General features: G+C 40.3%; 1 protein-coding gene across 3 annotated transcripts in view; it reads left to right on the forward strand.

Moving 5' to 3' along the window:
- Nucleotides 1-4,983, forward strand: part of CDC16 (cell division cycle 16) — a 28,260-nt gene extending 23,277 nt beyond the window's left edge. For all 3 annotated transcript variants that reach the window (XM_059995897.1, XM_059995899.1, XM_059995898.1), the window contains 2 exons: nucleotides 1,096-1,186; nucleotides 4,505-4,983. In XM_059995897.1, coding sequence (XP_059851880.1) covers nucleotides 1,096-1,186; nucleotides 4,505-4,764 — 351 coding nt within the window. In that variant the 3' untranslated portion in view covers nucleotides 4,765-4,983. The remainder of the gene's footprint in view (nucleotides 1-1,095; nucleotides 1,187-4,504) is intronic.
- The last annotated feature ends 15,119 nt before the right edge of the window (nucleotides 4,984-20,102 follow it).

Consider the following 20,102-nt stretch of genomic DNA (forward strand, 5'->3'; position numbering starts at 1 on the left):
TTACACTTTATCGTGATTCCTTCCTGTCACTTAGTTTTTCTGTACTTAGAAAAAGTGCTCTTTTGGACATATTAGGACATAGATTTTTATCAGGGATCACTTTACTACCTACATAAAAAAGAAGGTGTAAGTGAAATAAATAGTTAAGATGTTCATTTCTTCCCATTCAGAGTTTGCTCCTTCTAAATCACTTTTGTACCAGGTGGTCATTCCTGTTTTCCCAAAATTGTGTCCGTGTGCCAGTGCACACGCCCCATTTCACTCAGGTTCCTCCCGGCCAGAGACGTTGGCTCTGTCAGAAAGTGTCACCAAAAGGTTGTTAGACAACAACTGCAAGTCCAGTATCTTCTGTAGGTGTTCTTCAGGGGGTTGTGGTCTAGTCTGTGCTCTTGGTGTGGCCGCCAAGCCCACATTGCTGTCACAGACTCCCGTATCATGGCTGTGCCTGGCGGACAGCAGTAGTAAGAATCCACCTGTTGAAAGACTTCCCAAGTTCAGAAATGCTAGAATTTGAAAAAATGTGCGTCTTAGAATCGATGAAACAACTGTTTTTGGAGAAAGAGATAAAATTTGAGAAAATGCAATATTTCAAAGATAAATTTGTGAGTGATAGATTCGTAACTGATTTTCAAAGGTTGGTTAGAGATTTTCAGGTAGAGTGAAGTCCTGAAGTGCCGCTGAGATAACCAGAATACTTTCTGAGCAGCAGAAGTGTTTAGAAGTGTTAATAGTTTTTGTGATCTTTCAAATGTCTGTATTTGAACATTGTGCAATTTACCTCTCTTCTATGATTTAATTAAAACAGAAGTCTTTGAAGGCTTTTTGTGGAGATACAGGTTTTAAAATCTTTTTGGAGGAGGGGATTTCGAACGTAAACAATAACATAGTGTAATGACCCTCCGCATGCCCATCGCCCAATTTCAACAGTCATCAACTATTGGCTACTCATGTTAACTGTATCCTCACTAACAGCCTCCCTCTACCTCTACCCTGGGTTCCCTGGAGTATTTAGAAACGAGTCCTGTGAGAATGTTTTACACCAAAGAGAAGGAGACAAATTTTCTTGTAATAACCGTGCTGAATCTTTTCTGGCAGGCCCTTGGTCTTAGGCGAGATGATACATTTTCTGTTACAATGCTTGGTCATTGCATTGAAATGTACATTGGTGATTCTGAAGCTTATATTGGTAAGATTATAATTATTCTTCTTGACATTGTATTCCATTTTTTAGATTGTTGTATATCTCTTTAGGTTTCTCAAATTCTCATGTAAAGTTCTAAGTTCATCTTTCTAATGATTCTAGCTACATTAATATTAAGAAACTCCATTTATTTCAGTGGAACAACGTGTGGGAATTAATGATTCATTAAGTGTCCATTCAGTTTAAAGTTGAGTGCTTGCTGTGTGCAAAGTACAGTTACAGGGTATGTGCAAAGCACTGTGGCATACAACAATCGATCTAATTGCATAATTGAAAAAATCTTAAGGCAGATTTTTCTAATAAGTAAATGAAAGGGCTCTTGCCTGAATATTTTACAATGCAGAGCATAGCATGTAAATCTTTGCACTTCAGTGGACTGTTAAGTCGGCTTACATTCACGTTACAATGCTATGTGATTCTTTAAATTTTTTTTAATGATTAGCAAGTCATAAGGTAAGTTGGTATGGAGTTGCTGTACTTGGGTGCCCACTTAGTTATGAACATTGTGAGGGAAAGAGCATCGCAGTGAGGTTACATCTTGAGAGCCGGACTTTGGGGTAGGCAAAGACTTCTTTAACAGGGTGTAAAAGCAGAAGAGGAAACAGTGCTAAATTAGGCTTCAATAAAAGTAAAAACTTGAGAGCAAGCTGGCACATTAGAGACCGAGAGGAGTCCCCCACAACACATAAACTCATCAAAGAACTTGCGTCTAGAATACAAAAAGTCCTATGCGTGATCCTACAATGAGTAGAAATTCCATCAAAAATGGACAAAGTACTTGAACAGGAATTTCACCAAAGAGGTTATTCAGGTAACTACAAAATAAATGAAGGGGCTCAGTATCATTACTTATCAGTAAAGTGAAATAAAAACCATAACGAGGGCTTCCCTGGTGGCGCAGTGGTTGAGAGTCCGCCTGCCAATGCAGGGGACACGGGTTCGAGCCCTGGTCCGGGAAGATCCCACATGCCGCGGAGCAACTAAGCCCGTGCACCACAACTACTGAGCCTGTGCTCTAGAGCCCGCGAGCCACAACTACTGAGCCCACATGTCACAACTACTGAAGCCCACGCGCCTAGAGCTCGTGCTGCACAACAAGAGGAGCCACCGCAGTAGGAAGCCCCTGCACCGCAGCCAAGTGTAGCCCCCGCTCGCCGCAGCTAGAGAAAGCCTGCGCGCAGCAGCAAAGACCCAACGCAGCCAAAAACAAATAAATTAATTAAATTAAATTAAAACAAAAAAACACACCGTAATGAGGCACCACTATAAACCTGCCAGAATGGCTAAAAGTGAAAAATGCTGACTGGTAGTACCTAGTGTTGGCAGTGGCACGGAGCAGCTGGAATCCTCGTACATTATTGATTATTGTCGGGGTTATAAACGGGTCAGAGCTCTTTGGGAAACTGTTTAACAGCACATCTGCTAAAGTTAAATAGGCCTTTGCTGCCTAACACACCACTCCGGCCAGTTTCCCACAGTCCTGTGGGTCGGTTCATGGCTCTTTTGCTGGTCTTCACTTGGAGGGGCTGATGGTCCAAGATGGCCTCATACACAGGGGGACCTCAGTGACACAGCTGGGCTTCTCCATGGGTCTTTAACCCAGGCTTCTTCATAGCCTGGTCGTCTCAGGGTCCTGAGGGACAAGAACTAAAGCATCAGGACCCCTTGGAAGCTGGAAGTTGCACAAATCACTTCCATCACATTCTGTTCATCAGAATGAGTCGTGATTAAGTGCACCGTCAACACAGGAGGGCTTATTCAGGGCGTGGGTGCTGGGACGTGTGATTCATTGGGGGCGATGGAGGCAGTGACTTTCCGTGCTGATCTTACAGTGTAGCAGCTCTGCTCCCAGGTTTATGCGCAAGAGAAGCAAGAGCCTCGGGAAGCCGGAAGTCACACGCAGGATTGTTCATAGCGGCTTCTTTCCCCCAGCAGCTCACTGGAGACAACCGAGGTCCAGCAATAGCAGAGTGGGGAACACTGCACAGCTAGAAGAGCTAACGACTGAATCGTGTTGCAACATACATGAGTCTCACCAGTTTTGACCAGAAAAGAATATATACTGATTGATTCCATTTATACAAAGATTAGTAATAAGCAGAACTGATCAGTGGTGATAGAAGCATGAGAGCAGCGATTAAAAGGGAAGGTTCACTAGAGGGCCCTGAGGTGGTTTTCTAGGAGCTGGAAATGCTCGCTTTTGGTCTGGTGGTGGTGATGCGGATGTGTACATATGGGAAATTCACCCAGCTGTGCACAGTTCACAGCTTGTATGTTACAGCTCAATTTTTAAAACTTAAAAAAAAACACCTTGGGTTGAAATCTCAGGTCTGCCACCCAGTAGCCCTGTGGCTTTGGGGCAAGTGTGAGCCTCAGTTTCCACATTTGTCCAAGGAGGAGTTGTGAAGCTTAAACGCAAAAGTCCTATAAGGCTAAGAAAGGTGTGGAGATACAGTACTGAATAGGACGGACGTTTTGCCTGTCCTCACAAAGGTAATGGTCTTAGAAAGGAGATTTCCAAGTGTATTGTTCATTACATATTAGTTTATTTTATTGAGGTAAAATTGACATATAATGTATTAAATTCAGGTGTACAACATAATTTAATACTCGTAAGCATTGTGAAATGACCACCACAGTTAGTCTAATTAACATCTGTCACAAAACATAGTTAGAAAAAATTTTTTCTTGCAATGAGAACTTTTAAGGTCTATTCTCTTAGCAACTTTTGAATGTGTAATACAGTATTATTAACTGTAATCGCCATGCTGTACTATTTTTATCTTAAGAAGACTTGGATGTTATTATCTGTTAAAACATCTATTACTGAAAGCTATTAGTTTGAACTTTGTAAAATTGTCATTTTGTTTATGTCGGGAATGATTGGACCTAATACATCCATTGTTCTCACGATTTTGATTTGTAGACAATGTATTTCCCTTCACTGTGTTTCTGTATACCTGAGGCTTGTGACTGCACCAGGGCCAAGCGCCAGCCGGCAGCTCTCCGTGTGCAGCAGCTGAGGGAGCACCGCGCACAGGCTTCTGTCGGTGCCAGACTCGCTTTGGAGATGGGGCGGCTGCTGAGCCCAGTGGAGCTGAGCCTGCACGTGCTTCTGGGAGTCTCCCCACAATCTCCCTTCGTCCCCAAGATCATGATGGGAACGCTTCTCCTCCTTAGCTATGCGTGTGCTCTTACAAGGACATCTGACCTAAACGATAGAGCAGTGCCATGTATTGGTGGAAATGACAGGTAAATGGAATTTCTTATTTTGTTCTTACTGTGGCATTTCTCTCTTTTTAGGAGCAGACATCAAAGACAAATTAAAATGTTATGACTTTGATGTGCATACAATGAAGACATTAAAGAACATTATTTCACCTCCGTGGGATTTCAGGGAATTTGAAGTAGAAAAACAGACAGTGGAAGAAGCAGGGCTTGCACCATTAGAAACCTCAAGGAAAACTCCAGATTCCAGACCTTCCTTGGAAGAAACCTTTGAAATTGAAATGAATGAAAGTGACATGATGTTAGAGACGCCTATGTCAGACCACAGTACGTGATTCCAGACGGGTCCCAGTTCCCCTGTGTCCTAGAGTAGGTCAGTGTTTCCTCTCATCCTTGTCTTTAAAATGTCCCATTTCTCAACATGCATCCAGACCCCACCTCTGCATTTAGGAATGGAGACCTGCCTTAAGAGCCTGGATCGCACACCTTTGCAACAGCTGTTTTCTGATCCTATGGAGCAGTTATACAAAGTGAAATAAAGAAAGTAAACCATGTCTTAGGTCGTTTTTTCTTTTTCAATAGACTTTTATTTGGGGCTAATTTTGAACTTACAGAAAATCTGCACAGGTAGTACTGAGAGCTTCCGTGCACCCTCACCCAGTTTCCCCCATTGTGAACATCTTATGTGACTGTGGGACTTTTATCATAACTAAGAAATCCACGTTGGTCTCTAGTAACCGAACTGCAGACTTCTTTGCATTTCACCAGTTTTCCCGTGAATGTCCTCTTTCCGCTCCTGCATCCGGGGGCCACGCTGCAACTAGCTGTCAGATTGCCTAGGCTCCTCTTGACTCAGACTTTTCTTATCTTTCGTGACCTGGACAGCTTTGAGAGGACTTGTCAGATATTTTGTAGAATGTTCCTCAGTTTGAGTTGTTTCAAGTGTTTCTCATGATTGGACTGGGGTTTTGGGTGTGAAGTACCTTTCTCACCACATTGTGTCAGGGTTACATGTTATCAGCATGACTTACACAGGAGGTGTGGACCTGATCACTTGGTGGCAATGGTGTCTGCCAGGTTTCCCCACTGCAAAGTCACTGTTTCCCTCTTCCCACACTTTAGAAGCAAATCACTAAGTCCAGCCTACCCTCCGTTTGTCGAGGGGTTTAAGTTAAGCTCCATCCCCTGACAGTTTCATCTGTTCTCTCCCATTTGTTCATTTTATTTATTTATCCCATTTATTTATCAGCATAAACTCATGTATACATATTTTCTATTTTAGGTGATAATTTTATGCTAACGTTATTTATTTTGTGGCGTCAGTTGTTTCAGCTTTGGCCATTGGAAGTCTTCAGCTTGGCTCTTATGTCCTTGTGACATGCCTCCATCTTATGTCCTTGTGACGTGCCTCCATTTTTTCTTCTCATTTTTCCTTTATTTTGGTAAAACGTATGTATACAACATAAACTATGGACTTTAGTTAATACTAATGCATCACTCTTGGTAACAACTGTACCGCATCAATGCAAGATAGGGATATGGGGACACGGTTAGTATATGGGAACTCTTCTGTCCCGTTTTTCTGTAAGTGAAGAAATAAAGTGTGTGCATGTGTGGATAGGGAGCCATTTTAATCATTTTCAAGTGTCTAATTCAGTGGCATTTATTTCCAACTTTTTTTTTTCACTCCAAACAGAAACTTTGTACCCACTAAGCAGAAAGTCCCTCAGTTCTGGTAGCCTCTAATCTAATTTCTGTCTCTGAATTTGCCTATTCTAGATAATTTCGTGTAAGTGGTATCACACAATATTTGTCCTTTTGTGTCTGGTTTATTTTACTTAGAATAATATTTTCAAGCTTTATCCACGTTGTAGCTTTTATCAGAACTCCGTTCCTTTTTATGGCTGAATACTATTCCAAAATGTATATATGTACCACATTCGTCTGTTGACAGACACTTGGGTTGTTTTCACCTTTTGGCTGTTGTGAATAATGTTGCTGTGAACATGGCTGCCTGATTATCTGGGTCCCTGTTTTCAATCCTTTGGATATATACCTAGGAGTGGAATTGCTGGGTCATATGATGATACTGTGGTTAACTTTTTGAGGAGCCAGCAAACCTTTCTCACAGTGCCTGTACCATTTTACATTCCCATCACCAGTGCACGAGGGTTCCAATTTCTCTGCATCCTCACCAATGCTTTTTACTGTTTTTCTGTTTTTTGTTTTGTTTTTTACTGTAACCATTATAGTAGGTGGAACTGGTATCTCATTTTGGTTGATTTGCCTTTCCCTAATCACTAGTGATGTTGAGCATCTTATCCTGCGCTTATTGGCCATCTGTGTACCTTCTTTGGAGAAATGTCTATTCAAATCGTTTGCTTACTTTAAAATTGGGTTGTCTATCTTATTGTTGTTGAGTTGTTGGATTTCTTTATAGATTTTTGATATTAAACCCTTATCAGATACATGATTTGCACACACTTTCTCCCATTCTTTGGGGTGTCCTTTCACTCCCTTGATAGTGTCCTTCAATATGCAAAAGTTCTAATTTAATGAAATCCAATTTATCTATTTTGTTTTTGACTTTTGTAGACTGTATTTTTGGTGTCATTTAAGAAACTATTACTAAATCCAAGGTTATGCAGAGTTTCACTTCTGATATTCTGAGATTTTTATTGTTTTAGCTCTTAAATTTAGGTCTTTGATCCATTTTAATTTTTTTAAATGTTGTAAGTTAAGGGTCTAACTTCATTGTTTTGCATGTGGATATTCAGTTTTCCTAGCACCATTTCTTGAAGAAACTGTTCTTTTCCCATTGAATAGTCTTGGCATCCATGTTGAATTGATGATAAGTATGAGGGTTTATTTATGGGCTCTGAGGTCTATTCCATTGGTCCATATGTATATGCTTATGCTAGTACCACACTGTTTTGTCAACTGTCGCTTTGTAGTAAGTTTTGAAATTGGGATGTGTGAGTCCTCCAACTTTGTTCTTTTTCAGGATTGTTTTGCCTACTGTAGTCCCTTGAATTTCCATATGAATTTTAGATTTTTTTTTCCATTTCTGAAAATAAAGCCACTGGGATTTTGATAGGGATTTAGTTGAATATGTATGTCTTCTTAGTATATGTCTAATCCATAAACATAGGATGTCTTTTCATTTATATGTCTTTAATGTGTTTCAGCAATGTTTTCCAGTTTTCGTTGTACAAGTCTTTCACCTCCTTGATTAAATTCATTCCTAAGTGTTTTATTCTTTATGATACTATTGTGAATGGAATTGTTTTCTTAGTTTCCTTTTTGGATTGTCTCATTCCTAGTGTATAGAAATACAACTGATTTTTGTTTGTTGACTTTGTATCCTGAACGTGTTCATTAGCTGTAACAATTTGTGTGTGTGTGTTCGTTCTTCAGAATTTTCTGTGCAATAGGATCATGTCATCTGCAAGTTGAGATAGTTTTACTTTTTCTTTTCCAATTTAGATTCCTTTTATTTCCTTTCCTTACATAACTGCTTTGGTTAGAATTGCAGTATTTTATTGAAAAGAAGTGGCAAAAGTAGGCATTCCTGATCTTAAAAGAAAAGCTTTTAGTCTTTCATAGATGTCCTTTTTAGTGTTGGAGAGGTTCTCTTCTATTCCTGGTTTATTGAATGTTTTGTTTAATCAGGAACGGGTGCTGATTTTGTCAAATGCTTTCTTTGGATCAGTTGAGATGTTCAGGTTTAATGAGTCCTAGGATTTTGGAACTGTTCAAGGAAAAGACACAACCATAAATGGCAGTCGCACGCTTTATTTGGGGTAGCTTTATTTGAGCCCTGTTTTGACAGGTTGCAAGAGGGGATAGCCCCTTCCAGAGACAGCAGCATGAGGTCACCACCCAGAAGGGGAAGAGGGCAATGGAACTCCTGGTGCAGAGGGAAGTTCCAGAGGGGCTCACATGTCTCCATGATGGAGTAGCAGCATGCAGGGGGTCTCTGGGTTACAGAAGTACAAAGTGCAGCGGCACCTTGGGGTCTTTTTTGTCTTATTTACAGCTACCAGACACTGGGTGTAGTTTTGATGAGTATGCAAAACAGGCAGGCTCTGAATGGCTGAAGATATGCTTGTCTGGGCTACATATAAACAGGTGCATGTGAAAATTTTGATTTGGCTCTGGTGGACTTAAGCTAACCATCCTAGCCTGCTGTGAAGAAGTAAACAACATGAGGATCAATATGCAGGGGCCTATTTGACTCATTTGTGCAACATCTTTTAGGTTTCTTTCCCTTCATTTCTATTGATTTTCATATACTGTACCACCCCTGCAGTCCTGAGATAAGTCTTCAATTTTTTTGAAATGTTTGAGAATAGATGTTAATTCTTTAAATGTTTGGTAGAATTCTTTAGTGAAGCCCTCTGGTCCTGGGCCTTTCTATGTTGGAGGGTTTTTGATTACTGATTCAGTCTCCTTACTTGTTACAGCTGTTTCTTGAGTCAGTTTTCATACTTTGTATGTTTCTAGGAATTTTTTTTATCTGGGTTATTCAGTTTGTTGGTGTACAGTTGTTCATAGTATCCTGTTATAATCCTTTTTATTTTTGTAAAGTGAGCAATAATTTCCTCTCTTCCGTTTTATGATTTAGAAATTTGAGTCTTCTCTTTTTTTTCTTTGTAAATCTGGTAAAGATTTGTCAATTTTTTATGGCTTTTCAAAAAACTAACTTTGAATTTTGTTTACATTCTCTGTTATTTTTCTCAAGTATATCTTATTTCCACTCTAAGGTATTGTTTCCTTATTTCTGCTAGCTGTTACATTCTCTGTTGTTTTTCTCAAGTATGTCTTATTTCCACTCTAATGTATTGTTTCCTTATTTCTGCTAGCTGTTACATTCTCTTGTTGTTTTTCTCAAGTATGTCTTATTTCCACTCTAATGTATTGTTTCCGTATTTCTGCTAGCTGTTACATTCTCTGTTGTTCTTCTCAAGTATATCTTATTTCCACTCTAATGTATTGTTTCCTTATTTCTGCTAGCTGTGGTTTTAGGTTGCTCTTCTTTTTCTGGTTCCTTAAAGTGTACAGACCATTGAATTGGCACTTTTTTTTGAATGTAGGCATTTATAGCTATAAATTTCCCTCTGAGCACCATTTTTGCTGATCCCATAACTTTTCCTGTTTTTGTTTCTGTCTTAAGGTACTTTCTAGTTTTCCATGTGATTTCTTTTTTGACCCATTGGTTGTTTAAGAATGTGTTTAATTTCCACATGTGTGTGAGTTTTCCAGTTTCCCTTCTGTTATTGATTTCTAGTTTCATTCCATTGTGCTTATTAGAAGGATATTTTGTGTGATTTTAGTCTAAGTGTATTAAGACTCTTCTTGTGGCCTAATTTATGGTCCCTCTGGAGAATGTACCCTGTTCACTTGAGAAGATTGTATGTTCCGCTTTTGTTGGGTGGCGTGTTCTGTATATGTGTGTTAGGTCTAATTGGTTTATGGTGTTGTTCAAGTCTTCTATTTCCTTGTTGATCTTCTGCCTCGTTGTTCTTTTATTAAAAGTGGGCTGTTAGAAGTCTCCAAATATTACTGTAGAACTGTCTATTTCTCCCTTCAATTCTGTTCATTTTTGCTTCATATATTTGGGACTCCTATCAGATGCATATATATTTATACCTGTTACAGCTTCTGAATTCATATGAAATAAGCAGGTGATCATTAATACGTCTTTTTAAATTTTTTTTATAAAAGTATAGCTTATGTACAATATTACATACGTTACAGGTGTACAACATAGTCAAAATTTTTAAAGGTTACATTCCATTTATAGTTAAAATTCTGGCTATATTCCCTGTGTGCACAATACATCCTTGTAGCTTATTTATTTTGTACATAATAGTTTTTACCTTATACTCCCTTAGTCCTATCTTGCACCTCCTCCTTCCCTCTCCCCACTGGTAACCACTGGTTTGTTCTCTATATATGTGAGTCTGTTTCTTTTTTGTTGCATTCACTATTTGGTTGTATTTTTTAGATTCCACATATAAATGGTATCATACAGTATTTGTCTTCCTCTAATTTATTTCACTTAGCCATAATATGCTTGAAGTTTGTCCATGTTGTTGTACATGGCAAAATTTCATTCTTTTTTAGGGCTGAGTAGTACTCCATTGTGTGTGTATATCTATCTATCTATCTGTCTATATATATACCACTTCTTTATCCATTCTTCTGTTGACAGACAGGTTGCTTCCATATCTTGACAATTGTAAATAATGATGCTATGAATGTTGGGGTGTGCGTATCTTTTTGAATTAATGTTGGGGTTTTTTTGGATATATACTCAGGAGTGGGATTGCTGGGTCATATGGTAGTTCTATTTTTAGTTTTTTGAGGAACTTCCATACTGTTTTCAATAGTGGCTGCATCAATTTACATTCCCATCAACAGTGTACAAGGGTTCCCTTTTCTCCATATCCTCACCAATGTTTGTTATTTGTGTTCTTTTTGATGATAGCCATTCTGACCAGTGGGAGGTGATATCTCATTGTGGTTTTAATTTGCATTTCTCTGATGATTAATAATGTTGAGCATCTTTTCATGTGCCTGTTGACTGTCTGCAGTCTTCTTTGGAAAAATGTCTGTTCAGGTCTTCTATCCATTTTTTACTTGGGTTTGTTTTTTAGATATTAAGTTGTGTGAGCTGTGTATATATTTTGATATTAACCCCTTATCAGTCATCATTTGCAAGTATTTTCTCCCATTCAGCAGGTTGTCTTTCTATTTTGATGATGGTTTCCTTTGCTGTGCAAAAGCTTTTAAGTTTAATTAGGTCCCATTTGTTTATTTTTGTTTTTATTTCCTTTGCTTTAGGAGACATCCAAAAATATTGCTACGATTTATGTCAAAGAGTGTTCTAATTATGTTTTTATCTAGGAATTTTGGGGTTTCTGGTCTTAACATTTAGGTCTTTAATCCATTTTGAGTTTTTTTTTTAATACAGTATCAGAGAATGTTCTAATTTTATTGTTTTATATGTGTCTGTCCAGTTTGCCAAGCACCACTTATTGAAGAGATTGTCTTTTTGCCATTGTATATTCTTGCCTCCTTTGTCACAGATTAATTGACTATAAGTGTGTGGATTTATTTCTGGGCTTTCTATTCTGTTCCATTGATCTGTGTGTCTTGTTTTTTTGCCAGTATGATGTTTTTTGATTACCATAGCTTTGTAGTGTAGTCTGAAGTTAGGGAGCATGATTCCTCCAGATCTGTTCTTAAGATTGCTTTGGCTATTTGGGGTCTTCTGTGTTTCCATACAAATTTTAGGATTATTTATTTTAGTTCTGTGAAAAATGCCCTTGGTATGTTGATGGGATTGCATTGAATTTGTAGATTGCTTTGGGTAGTATGGTCACTTTATCAATATCAATTCTTCCATCCATGAACATAGTGTATCTTTCCATCTGTTTCACCTTCAGTTTCCTTCATCAGTATCTTTTAATTTTCCAAGTACAGGTGTTTTACCTCCTTAGGTAGGTTTCTTCCTAGGTACTTTTTTAATGTGATCGTAGATGGGATTAATTCCTTAATTGCCCTTTCTGATGACTTGAAGTTAGTGTATAGAAATGCACAGATTTCTGTATATTAATTTTGTATCCTGAAACTTCATTGAATTCATTGATGAGCTCTAGTAGTTTTTTGGTGGCGTCTTTAGGATTTTCTATGTGTAGTGTCATGTCATCTGCAAGCAGTGACAGTTTTACTTCTTCCTTTCCAATTTGGATTCCATGTATTTATTTATTTATTTTCTTGTCCGATTGCTGTGGCTAGGACTTCCAATACTGTGTTGAATAAAAGTGGTGAGAGCGGGCATCCTTGTCTTGTTACTGATCTTAGAAGAAATGCTTTTAGCTTTTCACCATTTTGTATGATGTTAGGTATGGGTTTGTCATATATGGCCTTTATTATGTTGAGTTATGTTCCCTCTATGCCACTTTCTGGAAAACATATCATAAATGGATGTTGAATTTTGTGAAAAGCTTTTTCTGCATCTTTTGAGATGATCATATGATTTCAGTTCTTCACCTTGTTAATGTGGTATATATCACATCGATCAGTTTGGGGATATTGAAAAATCCTTGCATCCCTGGGATAAATCCCACTTGATCATGGTATATGATCCTTTTAATGTATTGTTGGATTCAATTTGCTAATATTTTGTTGAGGATTTTTGCATCTATGCTCATAATTGAGCCTATTTTCTTCTTGGGGGGATGTCTTTGTCTGGTTTGGGTATCAGGGTGATACTGGCCTCATAGAATGAGTTCAGAAGCGTTCCTTCCTCTGCAGTTTTTTGGAATAGTTTGAGAAGAATAGGTGTTAACTCATCTCTAAATGTTTGGTAGAATTCACCTGTGAAGCCATCTGGTTCTGGACTTTTGTTTCTTGAGCGTTAAAATTACTGATTCAGTTTCATTGCTGGTAATTGGTCTGTTCATATTTTCTGTTCCTGGTTCAACCTTTGGAGATTGTACATTTCTAAGAATTTGTCCATTTCTTCTAGGTTATCCATTTATGGGCATTTAGTTGTTTTTAGTAGTCTCTTATGATCTTTTGTATCTCTGTGGTGTTGGTTGTAAATTCTCCTTTTTCATTTCTGATTTTATTCATTTGGGCCCTCTTTTTTTCTTGATGAGTCTGGCTAAAGGTTTATCAATTTTGTTTATCTTTTCAAAGAACTAGCTCTTGCTTTTATTTATCTTTTCTATTTTTTTTAATTCTCTTTCATTTATTTCTGCTCTGATCTTTATGATTTCTTTCCTTCTACTAATTTTGGATATTGTTTGTTCTTTTTTCATTTCCTTTAGGTGTAAGGTTAGGTTATTCACTTGAGATTTTTATTGTTTCCTGAGATAAGTTTGTACCTCTAGAAGCTTCCCTTTCAGGCCTGTGTTTGCTGTGTCCCCTAGATTTTGGGTGGTTGTGTTTTCATTTTCATTAGTCTTGAAGTATTTTTTTATTTCCTCTTTGATTTCTTCAGTGACCCATTGGTTGTTTAGTAGCATGTTGTTTAGCCTCCAAGTGTTTGTATTTATTGCACCTTTTTTCTTGTAATTGATTTCTAGTCTCATAGCATTGTGGTCAGAACAGATACTTAGTATGATTTCAATTTTCTTAAATTTACCAAGGCTTGTTCTGTGACCTAGCATATGACTTATCCTGGAGACTGTTTCATGTGTACTTGAAAAGAATGTGTCATTCTGCTGCTTTTTGATGGAATGTTCTTTATATATCTATTAAATCCATTTGGTCTAATGTGTCATTTAAGGCCAGTGTTTCCTTATTGATTTTCTGCTTGGGTGATCTGTCCATTGATGTAGGTGGAGTGTTAAAGTCCCCTGCTGTTATTGCGTTACTGTCTTTTTCTCCCTTTATGTCTGCTAATATTTGCTCTATGTATTTAGGTGCTCCTATGATGGGTGCGTGTATCTACAATTGTTATGTATTCTTGGATTGATCCCTTGATCATTATGTAGTGTCCTTCTTTGTCTCTTGTAACAGTCTTTATTTTAAAGTCTATTTTTTCTGATATAAGTATTGCTACCCCAGCTGTCCCTTGATTTCCATTTGCATGGAATATCTTTTTGTTATTGTTGTTGTTGTTGTTGTTGTTGTTTTTGCGGTACGCAGGCCTCTCACTGCTGTGGCCTATCCTGCTGCGGAGCACAGGCTCCGGACGCGCAGGCTCAGCGGCCATGGCTCATGGACCCAGCTGCTCCGCGGCATGTGGGATCCTCCCGGACCGGGGCACGAACCCATCCCCTCACTTTCAGTCTGTGTGTGTCTTTAGATCTGAAGTGAGTCTCTTGTAGGCAGCATATATATGGGTCTTGTTTTCGTGTTGATTTCAGCCGCTCTGTGTCTTTTGATTGTAGCATTTAGGCCATTTACATTTAAAGTATTTATTGATATTATGTTCTTATTACCATCTTGTTAATTGTTTTGTGTTTGTTTGTAGGTCTGTTACATTCCTTTCTTCTTCTGTTCTCTTCTGCTTTGATTTGATGACTACCTGTAGTGTTATATTTGGATTCCTTTTTCTTTTTTGTGTGTATCTATTACAAATTTTTGGTTTGTGGTTACCATCAGGTTTTTATATAGCAATCTGTACGTATACGTGATTGAATTAAGTTGCTGATCTTTTAATTTCAAATGCATTTTAACATCCCTGCTTTGGACACTCCTCCTCTCACGATTACTATGTTTGATATCATATTTTGCATCTGATTGTCTTCCGTATCCCGTAACTGCTTATTGTGGATATAGATGATTTTCACTTCTCTTATCGTTTAACCTTCCTACTAGCTTTGTGCTTTAGATGGTTTCCTACCTCTCCTTTATGTTTGCCTTTACTGATTAGCTTTTTCCTTTCGTAATTTTCATGTTTCTAGGTGTGGCCTTTTCTTTTTCGCTTAGAGAAGCTTTACATTTCTTGTAAAGCTGATTTGGTGGTGCTGTACTCTTTTAGGTTTTTATTGTCTATAAAGCTTTTGATCTCCATCAAATCTAAATAAGAGCCCTGCCAGGGAGAATATTCTTGGTTGTAGGTTTTCCCTTTCATCACTTTAAATATATCGTGTCACTTCCTTCTGGCTTGTAGGGTTTCTGCCGAAATGTCAGCTGATAGCCTTATGGGAGTTACCTTGTATGTTATTTGCGGCTTTTAATGTTCTCTCTTCATTTTCAACTTTTGCCATTTTAATTACTGTGTGTCTTGGTGTGTATCTCTTTGGGTTTGTCCTGTATGGGACTCTGTGCTTCCTGGACTTGGGTGACTGTTTACTTTCCCAGGTTAGGGAAGTTTTTAGCTATTATGTCTTCAAATATGTTCTCAGCCCCTTTCTCTTTCTCTTCTCTTTCTGGGACCCTTATAATGTGAATATTAGTGCACTTGATGTGGTCTCAGTGGTCTCTTAAATGGTCATTTCTTTTCATTTTTCTTTTTTTCAGCATCAGTGATTTCCACTACTCTGTTTTCCAGTTCACTGATCTGTTCCTCTATATCATTTAGTCCATGGTTGATTCCTTCTAGTGTATTTTTCATTTCAGTTATTGTATTCTTCATCTCTGTTTTGTTGTTCTTTATATTTTCTAGTTCTTTGTTAAATATTTCTAATTTCCTGCTCTGTGCATCCATTCTTCTCCTGAGTTCCTGGGTCCTCTTTACAGTCACTGCCCTGAACTCTTTCTTGGGTGGGGAGCCTATCTCCACTTCACTTAGCTCTTCTGGGGTTTTATTTTGTACCTTCGTCTGGAACACGTTCCTCTGTTGCCTCATTTCCCTTAAGCTGCGGTTTGTAATTTTAGGTATCTGGTAGGTTGGTTATGTTTCACAACCTTAGAAAAGTGGCCCTCTGTAGGAGACGTCCTCTGCAGCAGTGCACTCCCCTCTCGTCTCCCAAGCTGTATGCTCTAGGTGTTCCCCCTGTGAGGAGTGTGTGGGTCCTTCTGTTGTGGCAGGCTGACTATGTGGGCAGTCTGGTGGGCTTGGTTGGCACCTGGTTGGGGTGGTTGCCAAGCTCTGCCTTGAGTGGAGGCTGCTAGCTGCTGCTTGGTGGGGCCTGGTCAGGAGGCAGCTAGCTGCAGAATCCCTAGGGGCTCCAGGGCTAGTGCTGGCTCACTGGTGGGTGGAGTCACGGTCCAGAAGAGTTCGGGGCTATTGCCTGCCCACTGGTGGGTGAACCCAGGTCTTGGGGTTAGTGCCAGCCTACTGGTGGGCAGAGCCAGGTGCTGGGGTCTGGTTGCAGAGCCCAGGGGTCCCAGAGCTGGTGTTGGATCTCTGGTTGGGGGGACTAGTTCTGACACAGTTGGGTCCAGGGTCCAGGGTGTCCTGAAGCTTGTGTTGGCCTTCTAGTGGCCAGGGCTGGGGCCCAGCTGGTCCCAGGGTAGGTCTGGCTGGCTGCGGGAGGCTGGGTTTGCAGGCTGTGGAGCTGTGGTTCTCTTGCGTCTGGCGTTTGCCCCCTGGTGGATGAGGCTGGTCTGGATGCTAGAGCCGGCTTCCTGAAGGGCAGGGTTGAGGCCCAGGGGATTCTGGGGCTGGTGCCTGCCGACTGGTGGCTGAGCTGGTTCCTGGGCACTCTGGTGGGAGGGCCTTATCCAGGGGTGGCTCTGGGCTCGGGAGGTCTCAAGGCAGCCTCTCTGCTGATGGGTGGGCCTGTGTCCCCACTCAGTTAGTTGCTTGAGGCGTCTCAGCAGTGGTGCCTACAAGCTATTGGGCCAGGGCAGGGCTGTGTCCTGGGGCTAATAAGCTAGAGGAAGGGTTCCACAGTGGCCCTTCCCAGCACCAGTGTCCATGTGGTAGAAGGAGCGAGCTTCCAAGAATGGCTGCCGCCAGCGCCCGTGTCCCCAGGGTGAGCTGCAGTGGCTTCTTGCCTCTCCAAGATCAGCAGGCCAGTCTGACCCAGGCTCCTGTCAAATTACTGCCCCTGCCCTGGGTCCTGGAGCGTGTAAGGTTCTGTGTGTGCCCTTTAAGCATGAAGTCTATTTCCCTCAGCCCTCTGGCCCCCCCAAAAGTAAGTCCTTGTGGCCTTCCAAGCCAAGTGCTCTGGGGGCTTGTCTTCCCAGTTCAGGACCCCTGGGCTGGGGAGCCTGACATGGGGCTCAAACCCCTCCCTCCTTTGAGAGAACCTCTGCAATGTAATTATTCTCAAGTTTTTGGGCCCTGGAGGTATGGGACTTGACTATATCGCAAGTTTGTCCCTCCAACCTATCTCGTGGTTCCTTCTTTGTCGTCAATTGTGGAAGATCTTTTCTGGAAAGTTCCAGCCTTCTTCACGGATGGTTGTTCTGCCAATAGTTGTGATTTTGGTGTGCTCGTAAGAGGAGGTGAGCTCAGGCGCTTTCTGCTCCACCATCTTGGCCAATCCAGGAGTTTTGTAATGCTGAGCCAGCATCCTTCCAGAGCCATTTCCCAGGCAGGTAAATACAGCCACGCCCAGTCCTCTGGGCTGGAGCCTGAGCTGATTAGGGAGTCTTAGTTTTGGAGCTGCTTTTCTCCCATAATATGTCATTTTTAATATGTCATAGCTTAGGTAATTGTCCAAGCATCTGGATCAGTTGTGGCAGAACTTACTGAAATGATGTAGCACATTTTTGGGGGGCAAGAAAGAAAATTTCTTATAGTTTCACCCATTGGCAGGTGATTTATTCCATGAAAGACATGTTAAAATTGTCTTTAAAAAGTTTATACAGGGCTTCCCTGGTGGTGCAGCGGTTAAGAATCTGCCTGCCAACACAGGGAACACGGGTTTGATCCCTGGTCCGGGAAGATCCCATGTGCCGCGGAGCAACTAAGACCGTGCGCCACAACTACTGAGCCTGCGCTCTAGAGCCCTTACTCCGCAACAAGAGAAGCCATCGCGATGAGAAGCCCCCACTCACGGCAACTAGAGAAAAGCTAGCGCAGCAACAAACACCCAACGCAGCCAAAAATAAATAAATTAATTTATAATAAAAAAAGAACAACTCGGGGCTTCCCTGGTGGCGCAGTGGTTGGGGGTCCGCCTGCCGATGCAGGGGACGCGGGTTTGTGCCCCGGTCTGGGAAGGTCCCACATGCCGCGGAGCGGCTGGGCCCGTGAGCCATGGCCGCTAAGCCTGCGCGTCCGGAGCCTGTGCTTCGCAACGGGAGAGGCCACAGCAGTGAGAGGCCCGCGTACCGCAAAAAACAAACAAACAAACAAAAAAAGAACAACTCTTAGTCATTCTAATAAAAAGATGGGATTAGGTCCTTCATTTGTTCAAATCTTTTCTTTCAAGCTCTTATCCTCATATTAGACACATTATCCTATTTTTTCATAGAAAAATGTTTTATTCCAAGGCATTTATTTACAGCATCATTAACAAATAAGGTATTGTATAGAAATGAATTTTCCAAGCACCTAATATTCTCTCTTAAACACTAAAACTTTTTATCTTAGCCTAAAATGTATCTTATATATTTGTACCTTTTTAAGGGTTAGAAATATAATAGCTAAGGCAGAAAAATACGATTTATAAGGTAGAAGAATAATAGCTGTCATTTCTTGAGGTCCCCATGTGCTAATAACTCCCGTAAGTCTTTGGAGTAAGACCTGTACAGATGAGGAATCTGAGCCCAGCTAGCGATGCATCCAAGGCAGCGCACAGGCCCCATTTCCTGTCTCAGCCCCTCACACTACACATCGGCTGTGTGCAGTGAGGCGCTTAGAGTCCCTGATAGCCTACTGCTATTTAGACTCAAATAGTGTGTTCCTGAGTTTTCATTTTTCTTTTAAAATGGCTTCTCTGTCTCTTCTCTGTCAGGCAAATGGCTTCTCTGTCTCTTCTCTGTCAAGCATCACATGTGCCTATTTTTATGCCTCTCCTCTCTTTAGCTGGGCTAGAAAATCAAATTATGGAACGGAAAATAATCACTTTTAAAATAAATTAAAATGAAGGTATTAATACTCTTCCACACTTATTTTACCCACCAGACAATAACATTGCTTCATTTAGTTTTTTCATCGATCACGTGGTGTGATTTTTTTTCATGTTCTGGAAAAGTGAACGCCTGATAATTAACCCATGACCTTGTTGACAGTGCTTTAAGACATAAAAGAACAAGAACTTCAAGACATTTGACTAAGCTGTTTTTCACATTAACAAGTTTAATATCAATGTTTAGTCTTCAGAAAGTGTCAAAAAAAAGGGAGGGTAGTGTGTAATTGTAGTGCCAAGTATTTTTCTGATATGACTCTAGTATCTCATAATAATGCCTAGTTTCCTAAGAAGTCAGCCTTCTTGCCACCTTTAAAGTGACTGTGCTGTCATCTTTGAAGAAAAACAGAGTGTAACGGTCACCAGTTGCTTTAGGTCATGGTCATCCATCAATTAGACCCGTGCTCTGGAGCAAAATGTAACCCTTCCTATGACCAGGAGGTGGAGTGTTCAGTTAGGGTTAGGTTCACTGACATGTGGAGATTAGTTAATACGGCTTTGTTTTGGATGTAGTTCTATGTGTATTTTAAACAAAACATGCTGGGTAATGTGTAGGAAGGTAGATATTCTTTACGCTGTACTTTTCTTTCATATAAAATCATGAGCGATTTAACAAGTGTATGTCATTCACTGTCTTGAAATTGGTATTATAAAATTGTATTTAAAGAATAATTCCATCCGCCGCGAATTCTGAAGTTCTGCCATTTCTCACCATCAGCCCCTTGTGCCCCTCCCTCCCACCCTCGGGATATAATAAACCATCTTCTCCGACAACCACATTTTCCTTTTCTTTGTCACAATAAGAGCTTTTGATCAGCAGAACTAGGCTTTCGATACCGAGTTGATTGGAGGCAGGAAAGGAAACTGGATCTAGTGTGTGTGCAACTTCAGCATAGTTTGTTCCTATAGGATTCCTTTAGACTTGATTTGAAATAATGAAAACTGCTCCTGGCCTCCTTTGTGGGGTTTTAGAGAACTCAGGTTTGGAACTGCTCTTTTGAGTCTTTCAGCCCATTTAAAATGACACATTTCAATTGTGTTCATAGGTAGTGAGTGGTTCAGGGATAAAGGACTGGATTGAGTTAAACCTGGATTTACTCCCAGCGGCTGCCAGCGATTCCCTTAATCTCTTAATGCCTCAGTTACTCTATTCTCCAGTTTCTTTGTTTGTTGGCACTTAA

This window comes from Delphinus delphis, chromosome 18 (assembly GCF_949987515.2).
Source record: "Delphinus delphis chromosome 18, mDelDel1.2, whole genome shotgun sequence".
NCBI classification, from domain to species: Eukaryota; Metazoa; Chordata; class Mammalia; order Artiodactyla; family Delphinidae; genus Delphinus; species Delphinus delphis.